This window comes from Cyprinus carpio, chromosome B23, assembly GCF_018340385.1.
Source record: "Cyprinus carpio isolate SPL01 chromosome B23, ASM1834038v1, whole genome shotgun sequence".
In the NCBI taxonomy this organism is placed as follows: domain Eukaryota; kingdom Metazoa; phylum Chordata; class Actinopteri; order Cypriniformes; family Cyprinidae; genus Cyprinus; species Cyprinus carpio.
In genome coordinates, this window is record NC_056619.1 from 22,095,065 (window position 1) to 22,119,808 (window position 24,744).

At 36.6% G+C, this 24,744-nt stretch overlaps 1 protein-coding gene across 1 annotated transcript; it reads left to right on the forward strand.

Annotated features, from left to right (window-relative positions):
- The first annotated feature begins 269 nt into the window (after positions 1–269).
- On the forward strand, positions 270–19,219 carry LOC109048555 (protein shisa-like-2A). Its single transcript, XM_042750789.1, has 3 exons — positions 270–560; positions 5,954–6,090; positions 18,060–19,219. Exons 1-3 carry the CDS (start codon positions 379–381, stop codon positions 18,242–18,244), a joined length of 504 nt encoding a protein of 167 aa, XP_042606723.1. The 5' UTR covers positions 270–378; the 3' UTR covers positions 18,245–19,219.
- Positions 19,220–24,744: the final 5,525 nt, after the last annotated feature.

A 24,744-nucleotide genomic window follows, 5' to 3' on the forward strand; every position in this document is an offset into this window, starting at 1 on the left:
TCTAGTACGTAAAACATAGTTCAAATCTTTAATTATTGAAAAACACACTGAAGCAGTAAGAAAATGTGAAAACACGTTTTTCTGTGGATATTAGCATATACAGGGGATGAAAAGAGGAGAGAGAGAGAGAGAGAGAGTGGAAACAAGAGAGCGACGAAGTGAGAGAGAGAGAGAGAGAGAGAGAGAGAGAGAGAGAGAGAGAGAGAGAGAGAGAGAGAGAATAAAGCTCTCAGCATCTCACGGTCAGATGTTAGTGTTTGGCAGTCTTCACATCACTGTTTACTCTTACTGGACTGTACCTCTCAGTTGACTAATGAAGCTCTGGAGGAGCTTCAGGTTTTAACAGGTGGTGGGTTCAGGGTTCGAGTCGTGGGCAGCATGAGCGCGGATTGCGAGGAGTATTACAACACGGAGAACGTGTTTGTCAGCGCCTTCACGTGCCCAAAGAGCGACAGCGACGCGCGCGCGGTCTTCTGCTGCGGGTTCAGTGACGTCAAATACTGCTGCGACGATCCCAACAGCTTTTTCCCTTATGAATATGGATATATGTGGTGGCTCAGGTACGACACCGATATTTTGTGTATTACTTGTCATGAATCCCTAATTTAAAATAATTTGGCAATTCACTTTATATGGCAGGCTAACTGTTGTTTTCCACAAATTAAGCTGCTATAGTTGCTATGGTTGGTGCCAACTTTCTAGTCATGTCGTATAAAAAATAAAAAAATAATAAAAAATAAAAAAATATAATATATATATATAAAAAACTAGAAATTAGAGAAAAGACAGTTACTGATATTGTGTGCAGCTGGTTATCACTGTAGGCTACATAAGAAATGTTTACAAAACTTTATTGTTTAATTGTATCTTTAACCAAACAACAATTGTTCTCTCAAAATTTGTTCATTGTCCATGTCCAAAATTAAATTTTGCTCACACTAATGCAGGTCATTCAGAACTTTAACTAGCTGAATTTTGTTGAACATATAAGATGTTTTTTCTATGTATCTCAGGAGATCAAATTGTCTGAGGTTTTTCCAGCCTTACCATATTAACTTTTGTTATATGGATAATATATTCTGCAAAACATTTTTTGAGAAAATAAAACATAAAATGCAGTTTCGAGCTAAACAAAGCGCAAAACCAAACAGGTCTTCACAAGACAAACATTGTTTAAATGCAAACATGTTCACCAATGAACACCGAGGTAGAAATAATGTAGAAATAAAGGTTCTTCAGATTATAAAAAGGTATCCTTAGACTGAATTCTTTGTGGAGCCAAAAATATTTCATCTATGTGAACAACTTTAAAAAACCTTTAATCACTGTGTAGCTTAAGAGTAAAGGTTCTTCACTGATTATTTGATGAGGCATTAACCTCAGCAGATAGCTTTAGTCAAGTTGTATGATCAAATGCTTGAGTCTTAATCAAGTGCTAATTTGATACGCACAGTAACCTATAATGATCTCACAAGACTTGAATAAAGATGGTCTCATAAAACAAGGGTCTGTTTAATGGTATTAACTCCAGAGCATTGATTGACAGGTTAAACTGAAATTAAATGACTAATTAATTAATGCAAATTGTTGCGCTTATCAATGCCATCATGTGCAATCAGAATAAAACATTAAAGATACAAGAATGGCATAATTTGTGTACATTCTGCATAGATCCATTCTTATGTAAATTGTTGCAGTAACTTAAATGCTGCAATTTATGCCAAGAAAAGCAGAAATGTGTTGTTCTTGAAAATTCTGATGAAGTATGATGATAAGGGCAACAGTGCATTCATTATAAATATTCATGACTGAAGTTTAGTTGAATACTTGCAAAAACAAATGCAAATCACAACACCTGGCTGTTATAAACAGCCTTCTATCAGGTGTTAATTAGTTTTACTGGATGATCATGGAGGAGAGTTTATTTTTGCTTTGGAAGTTGATCTTTCATAGCTTTTCAGACTAAATGCATTATCACTTAGGTTTGTTGAATTGTAAATTCAGTCTCAGATATGTCTCTCAAAGTTCCTTTAAAGAAATAAAAGATTTTTTATTTTTTTATTTTACATATACAGAGAATGAACTGGGTCAGAGATCACAGATTCTACCCAACCTAAAAAGCTTCCATCTAAAATGCTAGAGTAGACTAGAGGCATATTAGAATGTGCATAAATCAACTCATCAACATCAAGGCTCGTCACCTCCCATTGTCAATTGCAATAATTCTTGTTGTGTGTCCTCAGTCTAGCAAACTGTGCGAGTGTCAGATCTGAGGAGGAGGGAGCAGGAGAAACAACTTTCATTATTTTGAATTTGGACTGCAGTACCCATTTCTGTGGAAGTCAGTTTTCGCCACTAAATAAAAAATAAAAAAACTGATTGTGACTTCATCTCTCAAATCTGACTTTTTTTCTTCAGAATTGCATAATATGAACTTGTACGGTAGTTCTGCCTTTTTTCTCAGAATCTTCAGATATAAACTCACAATTGCGAGTTATAAAGTCCAAATCTGAGGGGAAATAAATTTGTATCTCACATTTCTGAGTTTTAAACTTGCGACTGCATGTTATAAACTCACAGTTTATATTCTGCAATTCTGAATTTATTGATCAGAAAGGATATTGTTTATATCCTGCAGTTTTGACTTTATAACATATTTGTCACACATTTCTGACTTTTTTCAGTGGCGGAAACAGGCTTCCATACATTTCAGAGACTAGATGTCAGAATTACTTAAAAAACTGCTTATTGCCTACTGTAATGTGCTTCTTGCAGTTGCTGCTGATCTTCAGGTGATTAGGTCAAGCCGTCTTCACCGGTCTCACAGGGAACTCAATGATGACTGTTCTTTTCACATGCCACCGTGACATGACATTTAACAGCATGACATTTCAGAGAAGTTTGTGGGCACTCTATAAAGTACAGGAGTTGCTCATGTCGCCCTCTTGGAGTTTTAAAAGAGTGTGATGAGAATCTTAAACACTGTTCCATAACCTATACTTTTAAAAATAAAGGTTCCAAATGGAAGTTTCTGCAGCGATGATCTAGATTAGAAGAAGCATTTTTGGGTCCCCAAAAACCTTTCATTGTTACTATTTTTTGTTAGTGTGAAAAACATTTTAATAATTTAAAGAAACTTTTTCCTCTACTTTTGCACAAAGGAAAGGTTCCATATTAGTTAAAGGTTCTTTACTGCAACTACCTAAGCATTGTGGCAGCAAGTTTTTAATGGTTCTAAGGTCAAAATCTAAGGTCTGCTGGTGCAGAAATGACACTCTTCATCTTTAATGAGTGATGCACTGTTAGGTTGTCTCTTTACAAGTTGTCTAAATGACCTACTGTGGTTCTTTTAAGTGCAGTTTCTCGGCAGGTGATGCTCTGTTGCTCTGAAACCTTTTATGCACCAGTTAATGTGAAACATTCATTAACATTAACTGATTCATTGACGGCATGCTTTAATAATCTAAAACAAAGTTGTTTGTGCTTTCAACCCATGATTTTGTGCCCACATAGCAAACGGACTTGGCCCAAATGTGGCTCAAGCTGGCACTGCTGGCCTCCTGTCGGCAATGGCATGTACCCTTCCAGCCAGAGCTGGGCCCATGTGTGGCAATGACGGCAGGGCGGGGATCCGGCAAACAATATGAGGGCCGATTGTTGGTGGGAGGAGTGTGGCCCAGATCAGTCAGGTGATATGTGGCCCAAATCAGGCTATGATCTGGCAGCATATTATGTGACCCATGATAAACAATATGCATCATAATGGTTAAATGATCACATACATTTTTAACGAAGTGTAGTATTGTTAATAATATGTAGTCTTTGAAATGGCAAGTCAAAACAGAATGAAACATTATCATTTCAAATTAACTGCACTTAATTAAAATTTTATTAAAAATTTTTATTAAATTTTATATTATTATTCTTGGTACAAATAATCTTAGAATCCTTACATGAAAAGAGAGAGAGAGAGAGCGAGAGAGAGAGAGAGAGATCATTTAACCATCATGTAATAATTATTTGGTTTACCATGAGGCACATCATTATTATTAGTATGCTGTCATGCACAAGCATTTAAATAAAATGATCATGAAAGTATTTTATTTTTTATTTAAATCCTCTGTATCCATGTGATGCTTGGTGTGAGGAACAGAACAGATCCAAATTCAAACCGCATTCATCGGCGATATGTATCTCCTTCCTCTGTAACTATAGTAACAATTTAAAAAATGTGCCGTTATTAAGTTTACAACAAGTTTTACGGCAGCGATATCAAACGCTCATTGGCTCTCGCCGGTTTCGTCATAGATTGCGACATGCCGTGTTTCCGGTGATGCTTTAACAAAATGAGAAACGCGCGCCTTAACAGAGTGGATCGGGATAGTATTTTCAGCGTTTAACAATTAAGATTATTCCCTGCTCCTCGCACTACTATTATATACTGCCAGAGAGGACTGCAACTGCAATGTATCGTCATTTGGACTACTGTGGTACTGCTCTTTGACACACCTGTAATAAATCATTATGATTAAGTTACATGTGTCTATCTGTTACGTTTCTCTTATAGAATGCATTCTTTATATACTCACTCTTTATTGGTTGATTTGTTCTTTATAAAAATAAATAGAAAATTCAATGCAAAAGGTTTTTTATTTATTTTTTAATTGCACAGTTACATGATGTGTGAGTTTTAAGTCTGATTTTCTATTCAGTTTAATGTACTTTATTGGCATAGTTTGTGTGTACATTAATGTACAGATTTGGGTCAGATCTGGGCCAACACTATGTTGCTGTCTGGTTTTACCAAACCATGTCACAAAATGAATAATTGTGATTATAGTAATATACAAGGCAATAATCTGAAATATTAAAACATTCTGTATTCCCAGACAGCAATATAGTGTTGGTCCAGATCCGGCCCACATCTGGCCCGCATGAAATCCAACAAACTGCTTGCTGTCTGGGTTGGGTCTGGGGCTATATAAGGCTCAGGTGTGGCTCAGATTTGGGAGATTCTGGTTTACTTAAGGCTGAGAATTGGCACCAATAATAAAACCTGTTTTGGCCCAGTTCAGGGACAGCTCAGGGTGATTAACTGGCTGAGATTCGGCCCCGGTTATGGCCCATGCGTGGCCCTTGTCTGCAATCCAGTTCTGGGCCACTTCAGGGCCGTCATTCTTTGCGGCACTTGGGCCGAGAAAAAACTGATTATATTTATCAAAACAGAATTATCATTGAAGGAAATTGATAGTGTGACGGCATGCTTTAATAATCTAAAACAAAGTTGTTTGTGCTTTCAACCCATGATTTTGTGGGGGAGGAGAAGGATGTTTGAAGGGAGTTGTTTGAAACTGGGAAAACATCTAACCAAGTAACTGCAAGTGATAGTCTTTTATTCACATAATGGATTTTATGCAGTCAGAAATATGCAAATGTGTTTGTGTGTGTATGTGTGTGTGTGTGTGTGTGTGTGTGTGTGTATGTATTTCAACAAATACAACCTTTTTTTGAATATTCAGGACTTCTACATTTCTGACTAATAATACACTCAATAAATGACAAACAATACAACCATTACAAATAATAACCTTATAACTAACATCCATAAAATTATCAGGCTATTTTGGCAAGAATTGTGATGCCTCTGTTTCAGGTGAGGAATGAGCCAAGATTGCAGTAGAGAGGTGACAGAAGCTTCTAAGCAACCCCAAGCAGTGTTTTTTGGTGGTTTTAAACAATAAAATACTCTGCACCAATTTTGACTTTTGGGAGTTGAATAATTTTGAACATGAATGTTTACATTCAACTGTACATTCTTAGAATTACTCAAATGTGTATTAATAAACTTTCTCTAATAGTGTACTGATGCCTCTGTATAATTGTTTTCAAAAATTGTTGTTTTCTTTGCAGCTGTTTAACCTTAATGTTTAATCTATCCCTTTTTCTGTCTCAGTTTGGGAGCCCTAGTTGGTTTGTCTATAGCTGCTGTGGTGCTGTTAGCCTTCCTCATCACTGTTTGTGTGCTTTGCTACCTGTTCATCGCCACTAAACCTCGAGGACTGGACAACGGACTGCCTTTACGAGCACCAGGTATGAAAACACCTTCAATAAAAGAACAATTTCTATATGTGAAAACATCTTGAGAGGAAAGTCCTTGAGACAAGCTTACGACTTCAATCTCATGCTATAGCCTATTTGATGAGAGTGTGGTTTAATTGCATAATGTGGCAAGTGAAATTTACAGTCTTTAAGTAGCAGTTTTAATCTCAGTGTAATTAATATTTATACATCAGCTGTTTCTTCTTATTAACTTAGATTAGTTCTGTCAGACTATTTATTGTTTTTATTGTATTGTGAATGAATCAGTTGTATTCAGGTCACATGGACAATCATCAAAACAACCGAAAATAAAGCCAGACACATCCATCTGTCACATGCAATTAACAGAAATAAAATGAATAAATGGGTTAATATGTAAGGAATGATCCTGCTGTTTGTGCATCGACTCTGCAAATAAATAAATAAATAGACATAAAAGGTTTGAGAAATTATTCTGTTATGTCATAATGCAAAATGATTTTCCCTAGAATGCCATAACTGAGCAATCAGAATTTGTTATACTAGAGATATGTAAATGTTCAATTTATGCCTGTTGTTAGCATTCATGAAAACTTGTGTAAGCCTGTAGATTTAGGCTCTGGCTGTTTTCTGAACTACTATATAGTACAATTTCATCATCAGTGTTAGTGGCTCCCTGAGTGCTTGCAGTAGCTAGGTAACAATTAAAAAAAAAAAAAACCTGCCAAAAATGGAACGCATGGGTTGCATCACTTTCTTATTCATGTTGTTGTTGACCCTTTAATTGCACTTCAAAAAAACATGAAATGCATTTATATTCTTCTGTTTTGGATGCATTGTAAGAGAAATTGAGTCAGTTTAATCCAAATTCCACACATACAAATGAATCATGAACAGATGAGGCTTTGTGTTCTTTTTGGTCAGCAATGGCTTTTGCCTTGAAACTCTCTCATGAATGCAGTTTTTGCCCAGTTTCTTTCTTATTGTTGAATCATGAACACTGACCTTAATTGAAGCAACTGAGGCCTGCAGTTCTTTAGAAGTTGTTCTGGGTTCTTTTATGACTTCTTGGATGAGTCGTTGTTGCGCTCTTGGAGTAATTTTGGTAGGCCAAAGTTTAAGAAATCAATTAAATAGAACCTGTCTGACAAAGTAAAGCATACTTAAAGAGCAACACAGCATGCAGCAATCTAAAGTAATTCAAGAACAGAAGAGATACAAAATAGTTGACGTATCAGTCTGAAAAGGGTTATAAAGCAAATTCTAAGGTTTTGGTGAACCATGGTCAGAGCCGTTTATCCACAAATAGAGAAAACTTGGAACAGTGGTGAACCTTCCCAGGAGTGGCCTGCCTACCAAAATTACTCCAAGAGCACAACAACGACTCATCCAGGAGGTCATAAAAGAGAGCCCAGAACAACATCTAAAGAACTGCAGGCCTCAATCTCCTCATTTAAGGTCTGTGTTCACGATTCAACACTAAGAAAGAGACTGGGCAAAAACTGCATCCATGGGAGAGTTCCAAGGCAAAAGCCATTGCTGACCAAAAAGAGCACAAAGCCTCCGCTCACCTTTGCCAAAAATATCTTGATTATCCCCAAGACTTTTGGGAAAATATTCTGTGGACTGATGCAACAAAAATTGAACTTTTTGAAATGTGTGTGTCCCATTAAACCTGGTGTAAAACCAACACTGCATTTCATAAAAAGAACATCATACCAACAGTCAAACATGGTGGTGGTAGTGTGATGGTCTGGGGCTGCTTAGCCATAATTAATCATGAATTCTGCACTCTATCAGAAAATCCTGAAGGAGAATGTCTGGCCATCAGTTTGTGACCTCAAGCACACTTGGGCAGCAGGACAATGATCCCAAACACACCAGCAAGTCCACCTCTGAATGGCTCAAGAAAAACAAAATTAAGGTTTTGGATTGGCCAAGTCAAAGTCCGGACTTAAATCTGATTGAGATGCTATGGCATGACCTTAAACCATCCATTCATGCTAGAAAACCCTTCAGTGTGGCTGAATTAAAACAATTCTGCAATAATAGTGGGCCCAAAATTCATCCACAGCGATGTGAAAGACTCATTGGCAGTCATCGCAAACACTTGATTGCAGTTGTTGCTGCCAAGGGTGGAACAACCAGTTATTAGATTTAGAGATGGGGGCAATTACTTTTTCACATAGTGCCAGGTAGGTTTGGACAGCTTTTTTCCCTTAATAAATTAAATAATTATTTCAAAACTGCATTTTGTATTTAGTCGGGTAATCTTTGTGTAATATTAAAATTTGATTGATGATCTGATTCATTCAAGTGTGATAAATATGCTAAAACAAAAAAACAGTAAGTAGGCAAAAACTTATTCACATCACTGTATATAAAGATTGAATATAAGATTTTGTTATAATATAGCATAGGACATTTTTAAAAGGTCAATTTGACCAGTAACAGTAAATTTCATAAAGCACAAGGTTTTAGCATAATACAGAAATGCTAATCACTCCATCAAGTGTGTTTGTCATTCAAGAACCTCCAGCAGTGAAGCTTTATTTTCCTATAATACTTTACCATAGATTTTATTAAGAACATAAAACTCCGTTATATGACTTAATAACAGATCATTAAATAGATGACAATTTTAGTTCTGCATAATTAAGTTTTTTATATATTTGCTCCACTTGCCGCTTAAGTGCTTTCAAGGACCTTATATGCCATGTCATGAAAATGTCACAGTGCAGAAAAAAAAAATCTTAATGGTTCAAAAATTAGGCTTAATGTTCATAGTGCATATTTCTTTTGATCTTGAGGTTAAATGTGACCCATCTTGTACTCACATTAAGATAAAGAGCTCAGAATCCATGCACTTAATGCAGGTCTATAAAAATATGCACTATAATGAGTCATGGGTTGAGATTTTAAAGAGAAAATTAAATGATTTAGAGACGGAGAGGTTTAATGAGACGTTTAGGTGACATTCAGTTCTTTGCGTTGTGCAGTAATGTTTTCTTAAGATCCTGAGTAAGGAAGGAAAATGTATTTATATAGCAGATTTAAAAACAGCAGAGCTGAACAAAAATATGATTGCAACACAATTAAATGTGCTGAAGGGTCATAATTACTCCTGTTAACTCATTAACACATGCTTGAGAATGTTTCGCTACTTTGTTTAAATTAAGTGATGACTACTAAAAATTATAAGAATGAGAGATAATGAGACATTTTATTTTTATTTATTTATTTAGGCATCCAGACATCTAATTAAGCATTTTGGGTTCAATTTTCCCCCAACATTATATAATAATCATGTCTTAAAATGGTAAAAACAGCATGGTAGTATGTGTTGTACTGACTTGAATTTTAATTTTTGTATTACTCTGAATCAGTTATATACTGAGATACTGCAAAAGAAGAATCTATTGAAACTCTTTATCAGCTGTAATGAGGAAAAAGTAAGGCAAATAGGCAAGGCAAGATTATTTATATAGTGCATTTCATATGCCTAAGAAAAAATAACATGCAAAAACACAATGAAACCAAAGGATAAAAAAAAAAATGCAACTGGTGAATGTGCTTAATTGTCATGAAAATAATGCAAAACATTTAAATGATACATTGAATATTATACACCACTAATGCCAACCAGTGTAACTTCACTGTTTGTTGCTAAACATCTCAATTTCGGTCGCATCTTGACCATACAAGCAAATTTTGAAATTAGTTGCCAAAATGTATTTGCTAATGTTTGTACTTTGATGACAGCAAGCACTTTCTAATGGCTTTGTAGACAGGTTGGCATGGCCTTAACAGCTAAAAATAGTTTTATAGATCCAGAGATGCATAACCTGCAGTTGGCAAACTATGACAAAGTAGACAAAGGGAAGCAAAAGTTTTGGTTCCCAAACAATCATATTAACAGTGTGTTTCAAATGTACCTCACCTACTGTTGAGCACGTTTTGTAAAGAAATCATCAGTGTACTGCTGGCAGTTCTTAAGTGTTCATGTCTCTACAGTATGTGTGTTTTTTGTTCATGCAACAACTGCTTGCTAATAACTAAGCTACTTAAAAGAGATTATTACTTAAAAAAATAAATTAGAGAGATGTATAGGCTACTTAAAACACAATAAAACTTATCTTTTGGGTCAGATGTGATGTCTCAAATATTGGGAATTGCTAAGAGATGCTTCACCCAATTAAGCTGGTATTTAAGTTCACATAAATTAGAGAGATGTGGCAAAACAAAAATACTTTTTTTCCTTGTGCTGAATCACAAAGGGATCAATATATTTGAAAGGGAAAGTGTTTACTTTGATTCCAAATCAAAAATCAGTAATAAGACTTTTTTTTTTTTTAAGGCCATTTTTTGCCAGATGGACAATAAAAACTTGCATTGATGTGACATTATGATGATTTTATTGATTTTATTTTGACTTAGACCACCAATAAGAAACCATTATAAAATGTTAGAAATCGTAAATCTACACACACACTTTAAGTTGAAGGCTGGTTTAGAGTGATTCAGGTGATTAATTTAGAAATGAAGCTAGTGACTATCTTTATGAATGGCCATTGAATCACTGAATCATTTGATTTGCTCAGAAACACAGATTCATTCACTAACAAAACACTCAAATGTACCACTTCATCTTCATTAAAAAAAATATTCCAAAAAACAACAACATATAAAACATAAAATAAAAACTGAGCTGTTGTATAAAATCAGTTCATTTGCAGTCGCGCTAATATTCGGGAAAACAACACTCTTGGTTGTGTGATATTAAATATATCATGACATATAAAACATAGAATACATACAGGGCATTTTTTGCCTTTGTATCTTATAACAGCATTCTAATATCCTTCGTCCCACAGCGAAGACTCTTAAGACATGTTTTTGTTTGTTTTGCAAGCTCGCACATCATTAAAACAGCAATCACAATATTATAGTAGACGATAAATATCACCTGCTCATTTACTTTTTCCATCCTAAGCCATCCAGTACGTCTCATAGTGTCGTTTAACTTTGCCCACTTTTACCACAGTCATGGGTTGTGATTAAACAGTGAGCATTGACCTCATTGATCAAATACAGTTCTTGCCATTTCTCCTGAATTTTCCACCCATCCAGGTCAAATTTCTTCTTTTGGATATGTTTTGGACACACAGAACATTAAAAATAAAAAACCTACACCTCGACCCATTACAAATGAATTTTTAAAACACCCACCGCAATACCATCTCTCATTCAGCTGGAGGATGAGAGGATGAGGACAGTGTGCCGTCCCACCGCCTCCATTTATCATTGTCATTCCCACCGCATTCTGTCTGTGACACAAATAATTGATATCATTTTGTCTGCAGTGTACCTCTTCCCATGCCCTTTAGCGTCTTGTGTACGGAAGAGGATTAGGGCCAAGCAATAAAAAAAAAAAAAAAACCCATCTCGAGATTAAAGTCATTATATTGCGAGATTAAACTCGTTAAATTTCGAGAAAAAAAAGTCGAAAGACAATCTTGAGAATAAACTCATTAAATTTCGAGAATAAAGTCGTTGTGTTTCGAGAAAAAAAGTCGAAATGAAATGTAGAGAATAACGCATTAGATCAGTGTTCATTGCATAGGACATGGCAGAGTTGGATCACTTAGTCAAGCTATACTTTCTTTCAGTAACAAAGAAATACTATCAACTTTAGCTAATTATGACACAATAATAATTAGCACACGAACTTTAAAGAGAATTTGCAAGGTCTTTTTAGAAGAAAAACTCGAAAAACTCGCTTTTGTCCAACATGCAAGGTTATCGCTGGCTTCACCCAAATGCATTCTGGCACTTGGACAGCTATGATAAATTAAAACCGTACGGCATTGCCATTATTGGCGTGTAATGTAATGAGTTTATTCTCAAGATTGTATTTCGACTTTTTTTCTCGAAATTTAACGAGTTTTTTTTCTCGAAACACAACGACTTTATTCTCGATATTTAATGAGTTTATTCTCAAGATTGTATTTCGACTTTTTTTCTCGAAATTTAACGAGTTTAATCTCAAAAAAACAACGACTTTATTCTCTATATTTAATGAGTTTATTCTCAAGATTGTATTTCGACTTTTTTTCTCGAAATTTTAACGAGTTTAATCTCGAAACACAACGACTTTATTCTCGATATTTAATGAGTTTATTCTCAAGATTGTATTTCGACTTTTTTTTCCATCTCGAAATTTAATGAGTTTAATCTCGCAATATAATGACTATAACAACTTGCCTCCAAAAATACTTTAAAAAAAAATCAACAAAAATACATCACATCTTTAGCGTCTTGTGTTTTCAATTTTTGTTATTTTATAGTGACCCATTATGTTTGTTTTCAGCATGAAACACATTCACATGAGATCTAAAAATCAATGTTGTTCAGTCAAAACATTTTTCTTTTCTTTTATCTTTTCATCTCTCTGCCATCCTCTGACCTTTTTTTTGTCTTCCACAAAAAACTTGAGTTTCAGATTTAAGAGGATATTGGAATTCTTGCATTTTATTACATCAAATATGGTGTCAAGGTTTATAGATGGGCTTTTTCATTTAGAGAATGACCCCTTCACCTCATCTACACAGCACATTTAATTCAAGTTTGTTTAGAAGAATTATATTCATTTCATCAGTAACTTACACAGCTCTACTCCTTTTTATCTTCTGTCTATATGGACTCTTTAAAAAAAGATAAAGGCTGGTGATACCCTTTTAAAAGGTAATAAATTGCTCCATTTAGGTACTAAAATGTACCATTTAGATACAAATATGTACCTTTTAAAGAAAATTGTGTGATATCTATCTTCAAACTAGTGTTGCTGCCAGGTTAAAGGAGGAGGTGGCTAAAATGTCTTCAGCGATTGTATGCTGATGTAGTTGTTTTTTGGGACGGGTAAAACAAACAAAAACATTTCAAAACTTATACATGTCTCCTCTCATATTGAATCTTACATGTCTCCTTTTTTATGCAAGGGCATTTGCTTTTGCTTTTCATGATTAACCCTACTATCAAAAATATGTTCTGTCAATGTTTTGCTAATTTTCCCTTTAAATTATATATATATACATATATATATATATATATATATATATATATATATATATATATATATATATATATAATTATATATATATCTAATGTTTTATCTTTAATCTGTTTTAAGGGACTAATCTGGTAAAAGATAAAAATGTTAATAAAAGTTTTCCCTTTTTTTGTGCAGTCTCAAAGCAAAGCAACATTTCATTGCTTAACAGTGTGCATTCATAGCACGGCTTTTCTAAACCTAACCCATAAGGTTTCAAGGCAGTGAAGTATGTCATTTACAAAATTTTCTGTTTAACATAAAGAAATAAAGGTTAAAGGTAGTGAACATCAAAGACGGTCCTTCCAGTCATTTATGAGAGTCTGCACTGCAGAGCGATCAATTTTGCTGGAACAGGAGTCTTTAGGTAACACTACAGAGATAAGCAGAACACCTGACAGCCTGTTTCCCCACAGAGAGAATGACTCAACTGCAAAAACAGCACATTATTTGCCTCTCTTCTGTTTAGCAGATGACTTTATGCAAAGTAACTCTCAAATTACTGTAAAACAAAAAGAAGGCATTCATCCAAGGAAGAAAACGGTACAAGCAGTTGTTTCCTATCTGTCGGTCACTACGAGTTATGTCGAACGACATATGGGGTCTCACTTGGGAGGCCAATCATCTCTGAGTTTAAGAGAACATGCCAATGAAAATTGGCTAGTGGATTTTGCATACCTGAGCCACTCCCCGTGCATACAGGTAAAAATAGGCAAAAGCACCAACCACACATTAGATTCTTAGCTTAGTAACCGAATGAAAATATGAAAAACTCTAAAACACCACAAAGCCATTCATCTGCTGTGTGTCAGGAAGCTGTTCTGGTTGGGGGTACGGCGCAAAACAGCGGTGGTTGTCCTTTCAGCGATTCCCCTGGGTGGGAAACTAAAAGAGCAGATTTCCTAAAAGAGCAAATCACAGACGATTCGCATCTTTTTAAAGACGCCGTTTCGTCTGTGTCCTTCCTGTCCTCTGACAATGGCCACGAGTGTTGTCTTCGTTGTCTGGGCATTCAGCACGCTGAAGTGGCATTCATTGATGGTTCATGCCCGCAATGCGTACGTGACCATGGCAACGCTGCGATCACGTCTCTCCTTTCTTAAAGGGAAAGGAGCAGACCCCTCTGTCACTAACCGTTTCGGTTTCTCTGCCACGAGCAGAGGACCGCCGGCTAGTGTTATGGGAGATTTGAGGGTACAGTGTGATCTTCTCCGCCGGGCCATGCCCCACGGAACCTCTCACCCCTTCCGCAGCAGTGCTTGTCTTGTGCGGCTTCTGGGTGATTCTGCTGGGCTGTCTTATGGCAGTCCCAGCATGTCATTGTCGCCACTGCCAAATCGGACCCAGAGTTGACAGCCGTGCATTTCCGAGCAGCTGTGAGCATCAGGCCCTGAGAGCTCACGTCTGGATGATTGGTTCTCGATGTAGAGGGCGGCTCGGGAAGTGACATTTACTCTGGTTCTTTTCTTCCCGGATGTGCATGGGGAAGTGACATAGCCGTGGGCGGCCCCTTTTATGGCCAGAAGCCGCTCATCTCCTTCCTCCGTCCTCACTACCCTCAAAGGTGGGTCAGCTAGGGGGTGCGTCGACATTTACTGCCCAACCCGTCCTGCTGGCTCATTCGGACGGTTCGACTCGGCTATGCGATTCAGTTTGCCCGGCGACCTCCCAAGTTCAATGGCATTCTTGAGACTTCGGTGGCAGTCCAGGATGCCTCTGTCTTGCGTGAGGAGATTGCTGTCCTGTTGGCGAAGGATACAATCGAGCCGGCCCCTCCAGCCGAGATGAGGAAGGGGTTTTACAGCCCTTACTTCATTGTCCCCCTTACTTCATCGTACCCAAGAAAAGCCTTCTTGGATCTGCGAGTTTTGAATCGGGCCTTTCACAAGCTCCTGTTCAAGATGTTGATGCAGAAACATATTATCAAATGCGTTCAAGCCTAGGATTGGTTTGCAGCAATCAACCTGAAGGACGCATACTTTCATGTCTTGATCCTCCCTCGCCACAGACCGTTTCTGCGGTTTGTCCCCCAGCATCTTCCATAACATCACAGAGGGCGCATCTTCCCGAAGGTCGCGGAGGGCGATGTCTTCACAAAGGACGCCACTTGCCCCACTTTGGGGATCAGGATGACTGGCTCATCATGGCCTGGTTTCGAGAGGAGTTGTGCGATCACAGGGACTTGGTGCTTCGGCACCTCAGTCGGCTTCAGGTCAACCGAGACAAGAGCAAGCTCTCACCTGTGCAGAGAATCTCTTATTTCGGTATGGAGTTAGACTCAGTAAGTAGGATGGCGCGTCGCACCATCGAGCGTGCCCAGTCAGTTCTGAACTGCCTGAGTTCCTTCAGAGGCAGGACAGTGGTACCACTGAAACAAGGTCAGTGAATTTGCGCTGGGGCTTTTGGGAAGGTTACAACCTTAGCGTTGCTTTTATGACACACTACACCTTGTCAACAATTGCAGTGCCACAGGGTTGTGATGGTGTTCAGTTGTCTCATAGTGACTGACAGACCATATGTCGTTCGACATAACTCATAGTGACTGACAGATAGGGAACATCTTGTTTACGTACGTAACCCTCGTTCCCTGATGGAGGGAAGGGAGACGTTTGTCCCCATGCCACAACCTTGAACCTTTCGCTGTTGCCGGGACACGTTCTTGGCTCCTCAGCATAGAACCTAATGAGTGGCTGCACCTGTCGCCTATTTATACCAGTATGCACAGGGAGTGGCTCACGTATGCAAAATCCACTAGCCAATTTCATTGGTGCTTTCTTTCCTTAAAACTCAGAGATGATTGGCCTCCCAAGTGAGACCCCCATATGTTTGTTCGCCATAACGTCTCTGTTCCCTCCATCAGGGAACTGTCTTGGGTTACGTACATAACCGAGACGTTACATGACATAATTTTGCATCTATAATTTTAATGTGTATTCTAATGTCAAAGTTTTAGCAGTTAAATTATAATGAATAGCATAACATTCTTTAATATATAAAGTTTTATTAGTCTATATTTAGTTTTGTAGTTTTGTTATATATATATATATATATATATATATATATATATATAACAAAACTACAAAAACTAAATATATACTAATAAAACTTTTATATATTAAAGAATATATATATATATATATATATATATATATATAACTTTCAGACAAATCCAATCGGAGTAATAATAAAAATTATCCTTGGCGCGAAAGTGTACTTCCTATGTCATCTGCCGGAACGACTTGATTTTAAGTATGGATTTCTAACAAAAACACATATATTAACTAAACCATAACCCACCCCCTGGAGCCATGTGAGGCACGTTTTATTATGTATGCACACGCTTTATGTGAATTTAATCACTTCTGGACTGTTTGAACAAAACTACCCACCTACTCCCATTCTAACGCTGGGAAGAGCAAGGGAAATTTTTTTATATAACTCCAATTGGATTTGTCTGAAAGAAAACGAAAATGAAAGTCCAGGTAAATATAACAAAAAATCAAAACAAAGAAATTTAAAATTATTTTCAGTTTTGGGTGAACTAACCCTTTTAAATTAGAATTAAAAATGAAAACTGAAAACATAAAAATAAAAATAAAACTAGTATTAAAAATATGAAACAAAATGTAGAAATTTTGTCTTGGCAAAAACTAATACAAAATGACACATACCATAATTATTGAAAATAAAATTAATAAAACTAAAAAAAAATACAAAAAAACAAAATCTAAAAATCAACCCAAAACTAAAAAAAAAAAAAAAAGTAAATACAAAAATAAAAACTAAAAATAAAAACTTAATGAAGACATTAATAAATACTCATGATGTTATATATTACATATATAAGTTATAATTGTCACGCCCGGTTGCCTGCACCACTGTGAGGCTTTAAAGGACGTTCCTGTGTTTTTTGTCTCTGCCTGTTGTTCTGGTTATGGACTCATTTCCCATCATGCTGTGCTTTCATTAGTGTCTGCCTGGTTCAGCTGTGTTCCATTTCCTGTTTGGTCCTGTGTTTGTGTATATTAAGCCCTGCCCTGGGTCCCAATGTGCATACTATCCAGCCTAACTGCTCTAAATAGTATTGAAAATTACTAATATCACATAGAATTTAGGATGGATAGTATGCACGTTGGGATGCAGGCCTGGTCTGCTATTGTCAGTGTGAGTTGTTGATAAGTGTTACCTCCTGTGTTTCTGGTGATCCTTTCTTGGTTCCGTCATGTATTTGGGACGTATATCTGTGTGGATTGTCATTAAAAGGATCTTAAACTGCATTTGGACCCCCTGTCTGTTGCCTACTTGTGCTCATTCGTAACAATAACAATATATAAATACTTTAATAGAATATAAAAACTGACACAAAATTAGACATTTTGCCTTGACAACTAACTGAAATGTAAAAAAGAGAATACAATTCCTAAAACTAAACTAAAAAATAAACAAAAACCTAAATGGAAATATTTAAGATTAACAAAAAATTATAAAAATTATTATGAAATTAACAATTATGAAAGCACATTATGTAATTATTAAAATGTAAATAAAAACTGAAAATATAAAATAAAAGCTAATATTAATAGATGGTGTTTTGTTAATAAATAATGCTGAAATCAAATTGAATTGAATTGTCTTGAATTTAATACCCCTTATCACCAGGAGGTATTAACAGAGATACCTACGTAGCACTCTTTGCATGCTATTTTTATATATAGCAAAACTCGCTGGCAAGTCTACAAGGACACACTGAAAATAATGAAGGACATGCATACATTCAGTGTGTCCTTGTAGATTTACCAGGGAGCTTTGCACAAGCAAACAGCTGAAAAAACTGCAGAAAAATCTCTAATGTTTCCTGTCATGTGTTTCTCAGGATCTGAGCCCAGTCCTCAAGAGGGTCCGAGTCAGCCAAGCGCTGCATCGGGGCCGCAGGGTTTCCGCAAGCATTTCCTACGGGGCAAACTGGACTGTGACAACCAGCCGCCCGACCCAGACCGCCTGTTCCAGCGCTGCTTCATGGCTACGGTCACCACCGTCAATGTCGAAGGACCTTCATAAAGCCCTGGAGCCACAAATATGACATGAACAGCGTTTACATTAATCAGGAGTTTTTTCAACGGCTTTATTCAACCATAATGTGACTTATGTAACATTTTAAACAACAGAAAGGATGTGGAATTGAGATCTCCACTCTTTTGGCCTCAACAGACTGTTGGTTTTGAAGACTTTTGTAGTAAAAGAAAAACAACTGAAATCAATGACGAATTGCCTGAACATTACAAACTGAGCAAAAGTTTCATTCATCTTCAAACACAGGGTCTTTGATTAAATGTTTGTTACAAGAAACATTAAATGGTTTACATTCATCAAGACTTCAGCTCTGTGAGAGTCTCTAGATTGAACCAAAGACAGAATTGAACTCAATCGAAGAGATTGTTGTTTCCAAATCCCGAGAATTACAATATTCATCTGTCTCTCAAACAAAGTTTACAAAGCGATTACACCAACACAAGGTGTCGATGCCTTTAAAACAGCTTTGAGCATCATTTGAACCATCAAGCGATTTACATGCTGCAAGAATCAAGTTTTTAATTTGCTTTACTGCTTTCGTTTGCCGGTTTTGGGCATACTACTGTATATCACATTGTGTTAAAAAGCATTATTCTTAAACAAGCTACAAGTTGAAGTCCCAATACCTTTTTTAAAACCAATAACTCACTTTGTGTAGAGAGAGAACTATAAAATATTATCTAACCCAAAAGTTACATGGCATGAAGGTATGAGGGGTCGTTCACACAGAACTCGTTTTTCCATTCCAATTCGCTACTTTTCCGTTGTTTTTCTGTGCACATGCTAGACGGACGTGTATGACTGTTGCGTCTGTTGCACATGAGCGCCATGTTTTTAAGACACAGTGTCAAGTTGAAATAACTACTTTTACATGCGCCGCTCATTAATATCAGTTGCAAAACAGTGGACCAATCAGAAGACCCTAGAGGTGGGGCAAGCATTGCAAGCTTTTGTTTACAGTAGCAAGTTCAGAGTCTAAACTGTTTTTTGATGGCAACATGGCAGAGAGTCATTCTATGCGTTTTTTTTAAAAACCATTCCTGAAACGCATGTCTTGCATTTTTAGACAAAAAAGTTATATAATTATTTTTTTTTGGCCCGCCAAGGACTTAACCTTCTCAATTTTTTTTTGGCCCGCCAAGGACTTAACCACCTCAATTTTAAAAAACAAACAGTAACATTAAACAAACACACAATTAACAACATAAAATCAACCTCACCAAAACTAATTCAAATCAATTAAACTTAACAGTGTGACGTTTTGTGTATTCATGTTGCTGCTGATCAAACCCCAAAACCAAAATTTTAAAAATGCAAAGTGCCAGAACCAATTTTTAAAAAAAAAAAAAAAATGCGTGGTAATGTTAATATGTTCATATTCATTTTATACAAAATGTCCACTTCAAAGTGCCAGAACCAATTTTTACACCAACCATTAATATGTAAAATTAATGTTAATATGTTCATATTCATTTTCTACAAACTGTCTCTGTGGCGTTACCCTTTCAAAAGGTACTAATACAGTAACTTCACATCTTTTATACACTACACGCTCAGAAAAAAAGGCACAAAAGCTGTCACTAGAGGGGTGCTTTTAAAAATAGTTAGATTTTTATGGTTAGAGAATTACTTGTAACCAGAAGGTCGCAGGTTCTAGTCTCAGTGGGGTGAGTTTAAAAATAGCGCTCTCTTCCACCCTCAATACCCATGGCTGAAAAGTGCCCTTGACCAAATGGCACTGAACCCCCATTTGAAAAGGACCGCCCTGGATAGTTTTGCCCACTGCTCCTGGTGTGAGTGTACATGGTGTGCTCACTTCTGCATGTAAGAACCTTAATGGTACAAATTTCCAAGTTACAATGTGTTACTTTTCTAGAGAAAGTGTGTAAATGAAATTAATTGAATTTCTAAACGTTATATTCGGAAAAATTTTTTTGATTGTGTGTGGCAAGGAAATGTTTGGAAATACTTGACTTTCTATTCGTTTTCATGGGAGAATTGTCTATTGTATTCTGCTAAAGGCCAAAGCTGCAATGAAGTCTACTTTGTAAGCTGGTTAGTTTTCTTTATCATTTACTTCAGTTCTTCAGGGTTTGCAACCTTGAGCTGTATTGATTTGATTTTAATATGCTGTGATGAAAAAAGTTGCCTATTGATGTACTGTTTTAGATTGTTGCATTTCCAAAGAGCTCATTGATGGATAATTCAAGATGATTTTTTCAGTGATGTCTGTCCTGAGTGGCTTTGTTTGTTTTATGATGCTTTCGTCTGTAATGTTTCATGATACTCTTTGTGTTTTGCTAATATCTGCCTCGTCAGCACCAAAATGAGAAATGATTTGCCTCTCAGCACGGCTAATTAGGAAATCTCCATCTGTTTCAACAATGACTCGACTTTTACCGCAGGACATTAAGTTTTAAAATATTTTTCATCTCTGAGCTTGAATATTAACTTTTCTTCTGTGTTTTATTTGATCAAAGACTGCTCATTCAAGAGCACGCCCAGGTTCAACAATAGTTAACGCATCCTGAGAAATCCTTGAACAAACTATTAAAGGCATTTTTGTCCCCAATTTGTTTCAATTTGATGGTCATTTCAAGCCAGCATACTGCATTGAGTCGCTCTTTTAATGCCTCCTCGACATACATGCTCAAAGGGGTTCAATTAGTAGTTAAGGGATGCTCAAAAGACTCATATTGCACACTTGAAGCAGCTTATTTGTTCCCATGCAGTCCACTTCTAATGTTAGTGAAGGTTTCTTGTAAATAAACCAAACATTAAAATAATTATTACAGGTAACTAAAACTGAAACTTAAATTATATATTAAACTTATATTATAAACCAAAGATTATTATAGTTATTACAGGTAACTAAAACTGAAACTTAAATTATATATTAAACTTATATTATTATTAAAATATAAATGTTATATAATAAATATATATATATATATATATATATATAATATATATATATATATATATATAAACAACACATACACACACACACACACACACACACACACACACTACCGAGTTAAGACATTAAGACATTAAGATTTTTATATTTTTTTACCGAAGATTCTTGTGCTTATCAAGGCTGTATTTATTTGATCAAAAATACAGAAAAAAAAACTTGTTATTTTGTGAAATATTATTGCAATTTAAAATAACCATTTCTATTTTAATATACTTTAAAATATAATTTATTCCTGTGATGCAAAACTGAATTTTCAGCATCATTACTCCTGTCTTCAGTGTCACATTATCCTTCAGAAATCATTCTAATATGTTAATGTTTTTTAATAATAACAATGATTTAATTAACAATATACACTACCTTATTATTAATGTTAGAAACAGTTGTGCTGCTTCATGTTTTTTGGAACCTATGATACTTTTTTCAGGATTCTTTTATTCTTTTTTTAACAGCATTTATTCAAAATTGAAATCTTGTGGTACAATATACACTACCATTTAAAAGTTTGGAGTCAGTACATTTTTTTTCTTTTTTTTTTTTTTGAAAGTAATGAATACGTCTAGGTCACGTATGTAACCCTTGTTCCCTGAATCACCCGAAAACAAACACGATTGAGGGCCTATACCAGACACAGAATGCACTGCATAGCGAGCCCAATCACCTTCAAGTGGGTAACGAAACGAGCCAACGTTACTGCAGTGTACCTTGCTGAGGGATTTGCATCTCGAACTCTGCCCCGCTGTGTGGGTATATGAACAGCAGCGCGAGCAACTTGCATTCAAGTCTTTTGGCCCGCCAAGGACTTAACCTTCTCAAAAGTGACTCGGCCGTTCAGCGGAACAGCGATGTGGCAAAGGGACGTAACGTCTCCGTTCCCTCCTTCAGGGAACAAGGGTTACATACGTAACCTAGACATTCCCTTTCAGTTGGTTACGTTCTACATTACGTCAGAAAGAGACTGACGAATGGGGTCCCTTACAAAAAACGCCACATGGCTGTCTTCCAGTGACCCATGTAAGTGATAGCACCCTGTCCAGGCCAGCACGATTGAGGGCCTATACCAGACACAGAATGCACTGCATAGCATATTCCAGCTGGACGTATGCTAGCAGGCAGCCTGCTCGTAGGAAGACTTACATGGGCATGTACCAACCGTGTGGGGGTGATACACATGAATCTCTGAGGTACCCACCCTTACTGTGGAAATACACACATGGGATTGCCCAAAAAAAGGAGAATCACACCTAGGGTTGGGAATCGTTAGAAATTTTTCGGTTCCGGTTCCGCCTAATGGTTCCGGTTCCAATTCTGGTTCCAGTAAAATCATTAACCAACAATTAAAAAAATTGTGGTAAGGAAAAATGCACAATACTCAACTACTCAATGCTCAATACTGTTTATTACTTACTGTACACTTAATTTAAAGGTTGGCAATGTCAAAATTCAACATATGTTACAGTATACAAATTTTCCGGTTCCGATTCTGGTACCATTTAAATTAACTATTATTAAGTTTTTTTTTTTTTTTTTTTTTTTTACTATTTTACCTTCATTGAATGTAGTGTTGCTGGAAGGTAGTAAGTAATGTTGAGTAATGCTAGTCCATCAATCAGGATATGCTTCAGTTGTGTTTTTTACACTATCAATAACATTTAGCTTTTCAAGCAGGATTAAGCTGGTTGACGAAATAGTCCTTTGAGGACTAAGACACTTGTTCATTTCCCAAAATTAATAAAATATAAACTGTTATACTTCTAAACATGTATACACACCCTCCATAAAGCCCCTATTTTACAAATAATAATGCAGTCAGGAGATGGTGCGATGCAAGATGAGATTTTAAAAAAATTAAAAATGCATGAAATTAAACATTTTCCATCACTTTGGGGAAGTCGTGGCCTAGTGGTTAGAGTGTTTAAGTCCTAACCTAAGTTTGTGGGTTCGAGTCTCGGGCTGGCAATACCACAATTGAGGTGCCCTTGAGCAAGACACTAAACCCCCAACTGCTCCCCGGGCGCCGCAGCATAAATGGCTGCCCACTGCTCCGGTGTGTCTGTGTGTTCCCTGCTGTGTGTGTGCTCTTTGGATGGGTTAAATGCAGAGCACAAATTCTGAGTATGGGTCACCATACTTGGCTGTACGCACTTTCACTTTGTTTATCACTCTTGAAAGGACCTGTACACTAAATAATCTAACCTTCATACTTAACAACAATTGCAATCTATTTATTTATTGGTCCAAGTTGACTTCCGTATGTATATTAATGACAATATGGGACAAATATAATGTAATTTAGTGGTGGCAGTTGTGCTGTGCGCTGCCGGTACATGTACAGTCAGACAAAATGACTTGCACAGTTATCAAAGGCGCGAGTGGGTGTACAGTCGTGGGAATGATGTATTCGGCAGTTAAACACACAACGCGGCGCGTCTGTGGAGTGCGCGCTGGGCCGCATTAATGCACGGGCTTACCTGGCTTAAGCCCAGGGCCCCGGGCTAGGGGAGGGCCCCGATGATGCCGGAAAATATTGTAATCGGATTTTATAATTCGTTGGCTGTCCCTTTAAAAATTACGCTTTATCGCTTTGCTTTGAATGCACGTGCGGGCGTTGCAAGTCCTGCTCGAGAAGTGTCAGTCAAACCCTCTCACTCAATGAACCCTGCAATCATCAGTCACAGTGGGCATTATTTAATTGTCTGAAATCCAATCAAATTCATCATTCTGAAAGCATTCAGTTATTGGCCTGTATCGAACTCACGTGACATACTTACGTTGAATTCTTTATAAGATAATTGCCGCCTATTCTAATGATGACAATAACTAATCTAATAAGCTAATCTAATGTGACAGCAATGTCTCGTAAATATGAAAGTGGTTCGCAAAAAAGAAAAACACCACAAGATAAAGTAGAACGTCAGAACAGTTTGTTAAAAAAATTCCGAAACTAACGTCCTATTTTAACGCAGGCCTAGGGAAAGATGAAGATTCTGCTTAGGCCTACATGTAATTAAATAGGCCTTATCATACTAACATAATGATTTAAATAAAGCACTCTTGTTACTATTAAAGTTGTGTATGCCTTCAGAAGCAAACGCTTAATTGCGCTTGATGTTCGTATTACTTCTTTAAAGCAAGATATTTGGGCACATTTCGTTTTTTACTAAAAAAAAATGCATGAATGAGAAAATCGTGTAGGACGTGCTTGATGTTAAAACTACTTTTTAATCGCAATAATAAGTCATAAAAAAGATCTCTGTACTCGTGTTGACTGACACACCCTAAGCTCGTGTGCAGAAAACCCTCACAGACATCATGCAATACTGAATTAAATTGAGAATGATTCCATGACAAATGCATTTTTAACAGTCACTTGTTGCCACCTGGTGGGGTAACGTGTAATAGATAAAAACGGCCTAACAGTAAAAGGGGTGGAACACTTTTAACGATTAATTATGCAGTTCCAATGGATGAAGGAAGGGCAGGGCTCAACCCCGGTCGGGCCAGTGAT

Bases quoted from the DNA above. Each gene is read 5' to 3' on its own strand.
- LOC109048555 (XM_042750789.1), top strand. From the start codon at position 379: ATGAGCGCGGATTGCGAGGAGTATTACAACACGGAGAACGTGTTTGTC. The intron at 561-5,953 runs GTACGACACCGA...TTTCTGTCTCAG, and splicing joins GGATATATGTGGTGGCTCAG to TTTGGGAGCCCTAGTTGGTT. The intron at 6,091-18,059 runs GTATGAAAACAC...TGTGTTTCTCAG, and splicing joins ACTGCCTTTACGAGCACCAG to GATCTGAGCCCAGTCCTCAA.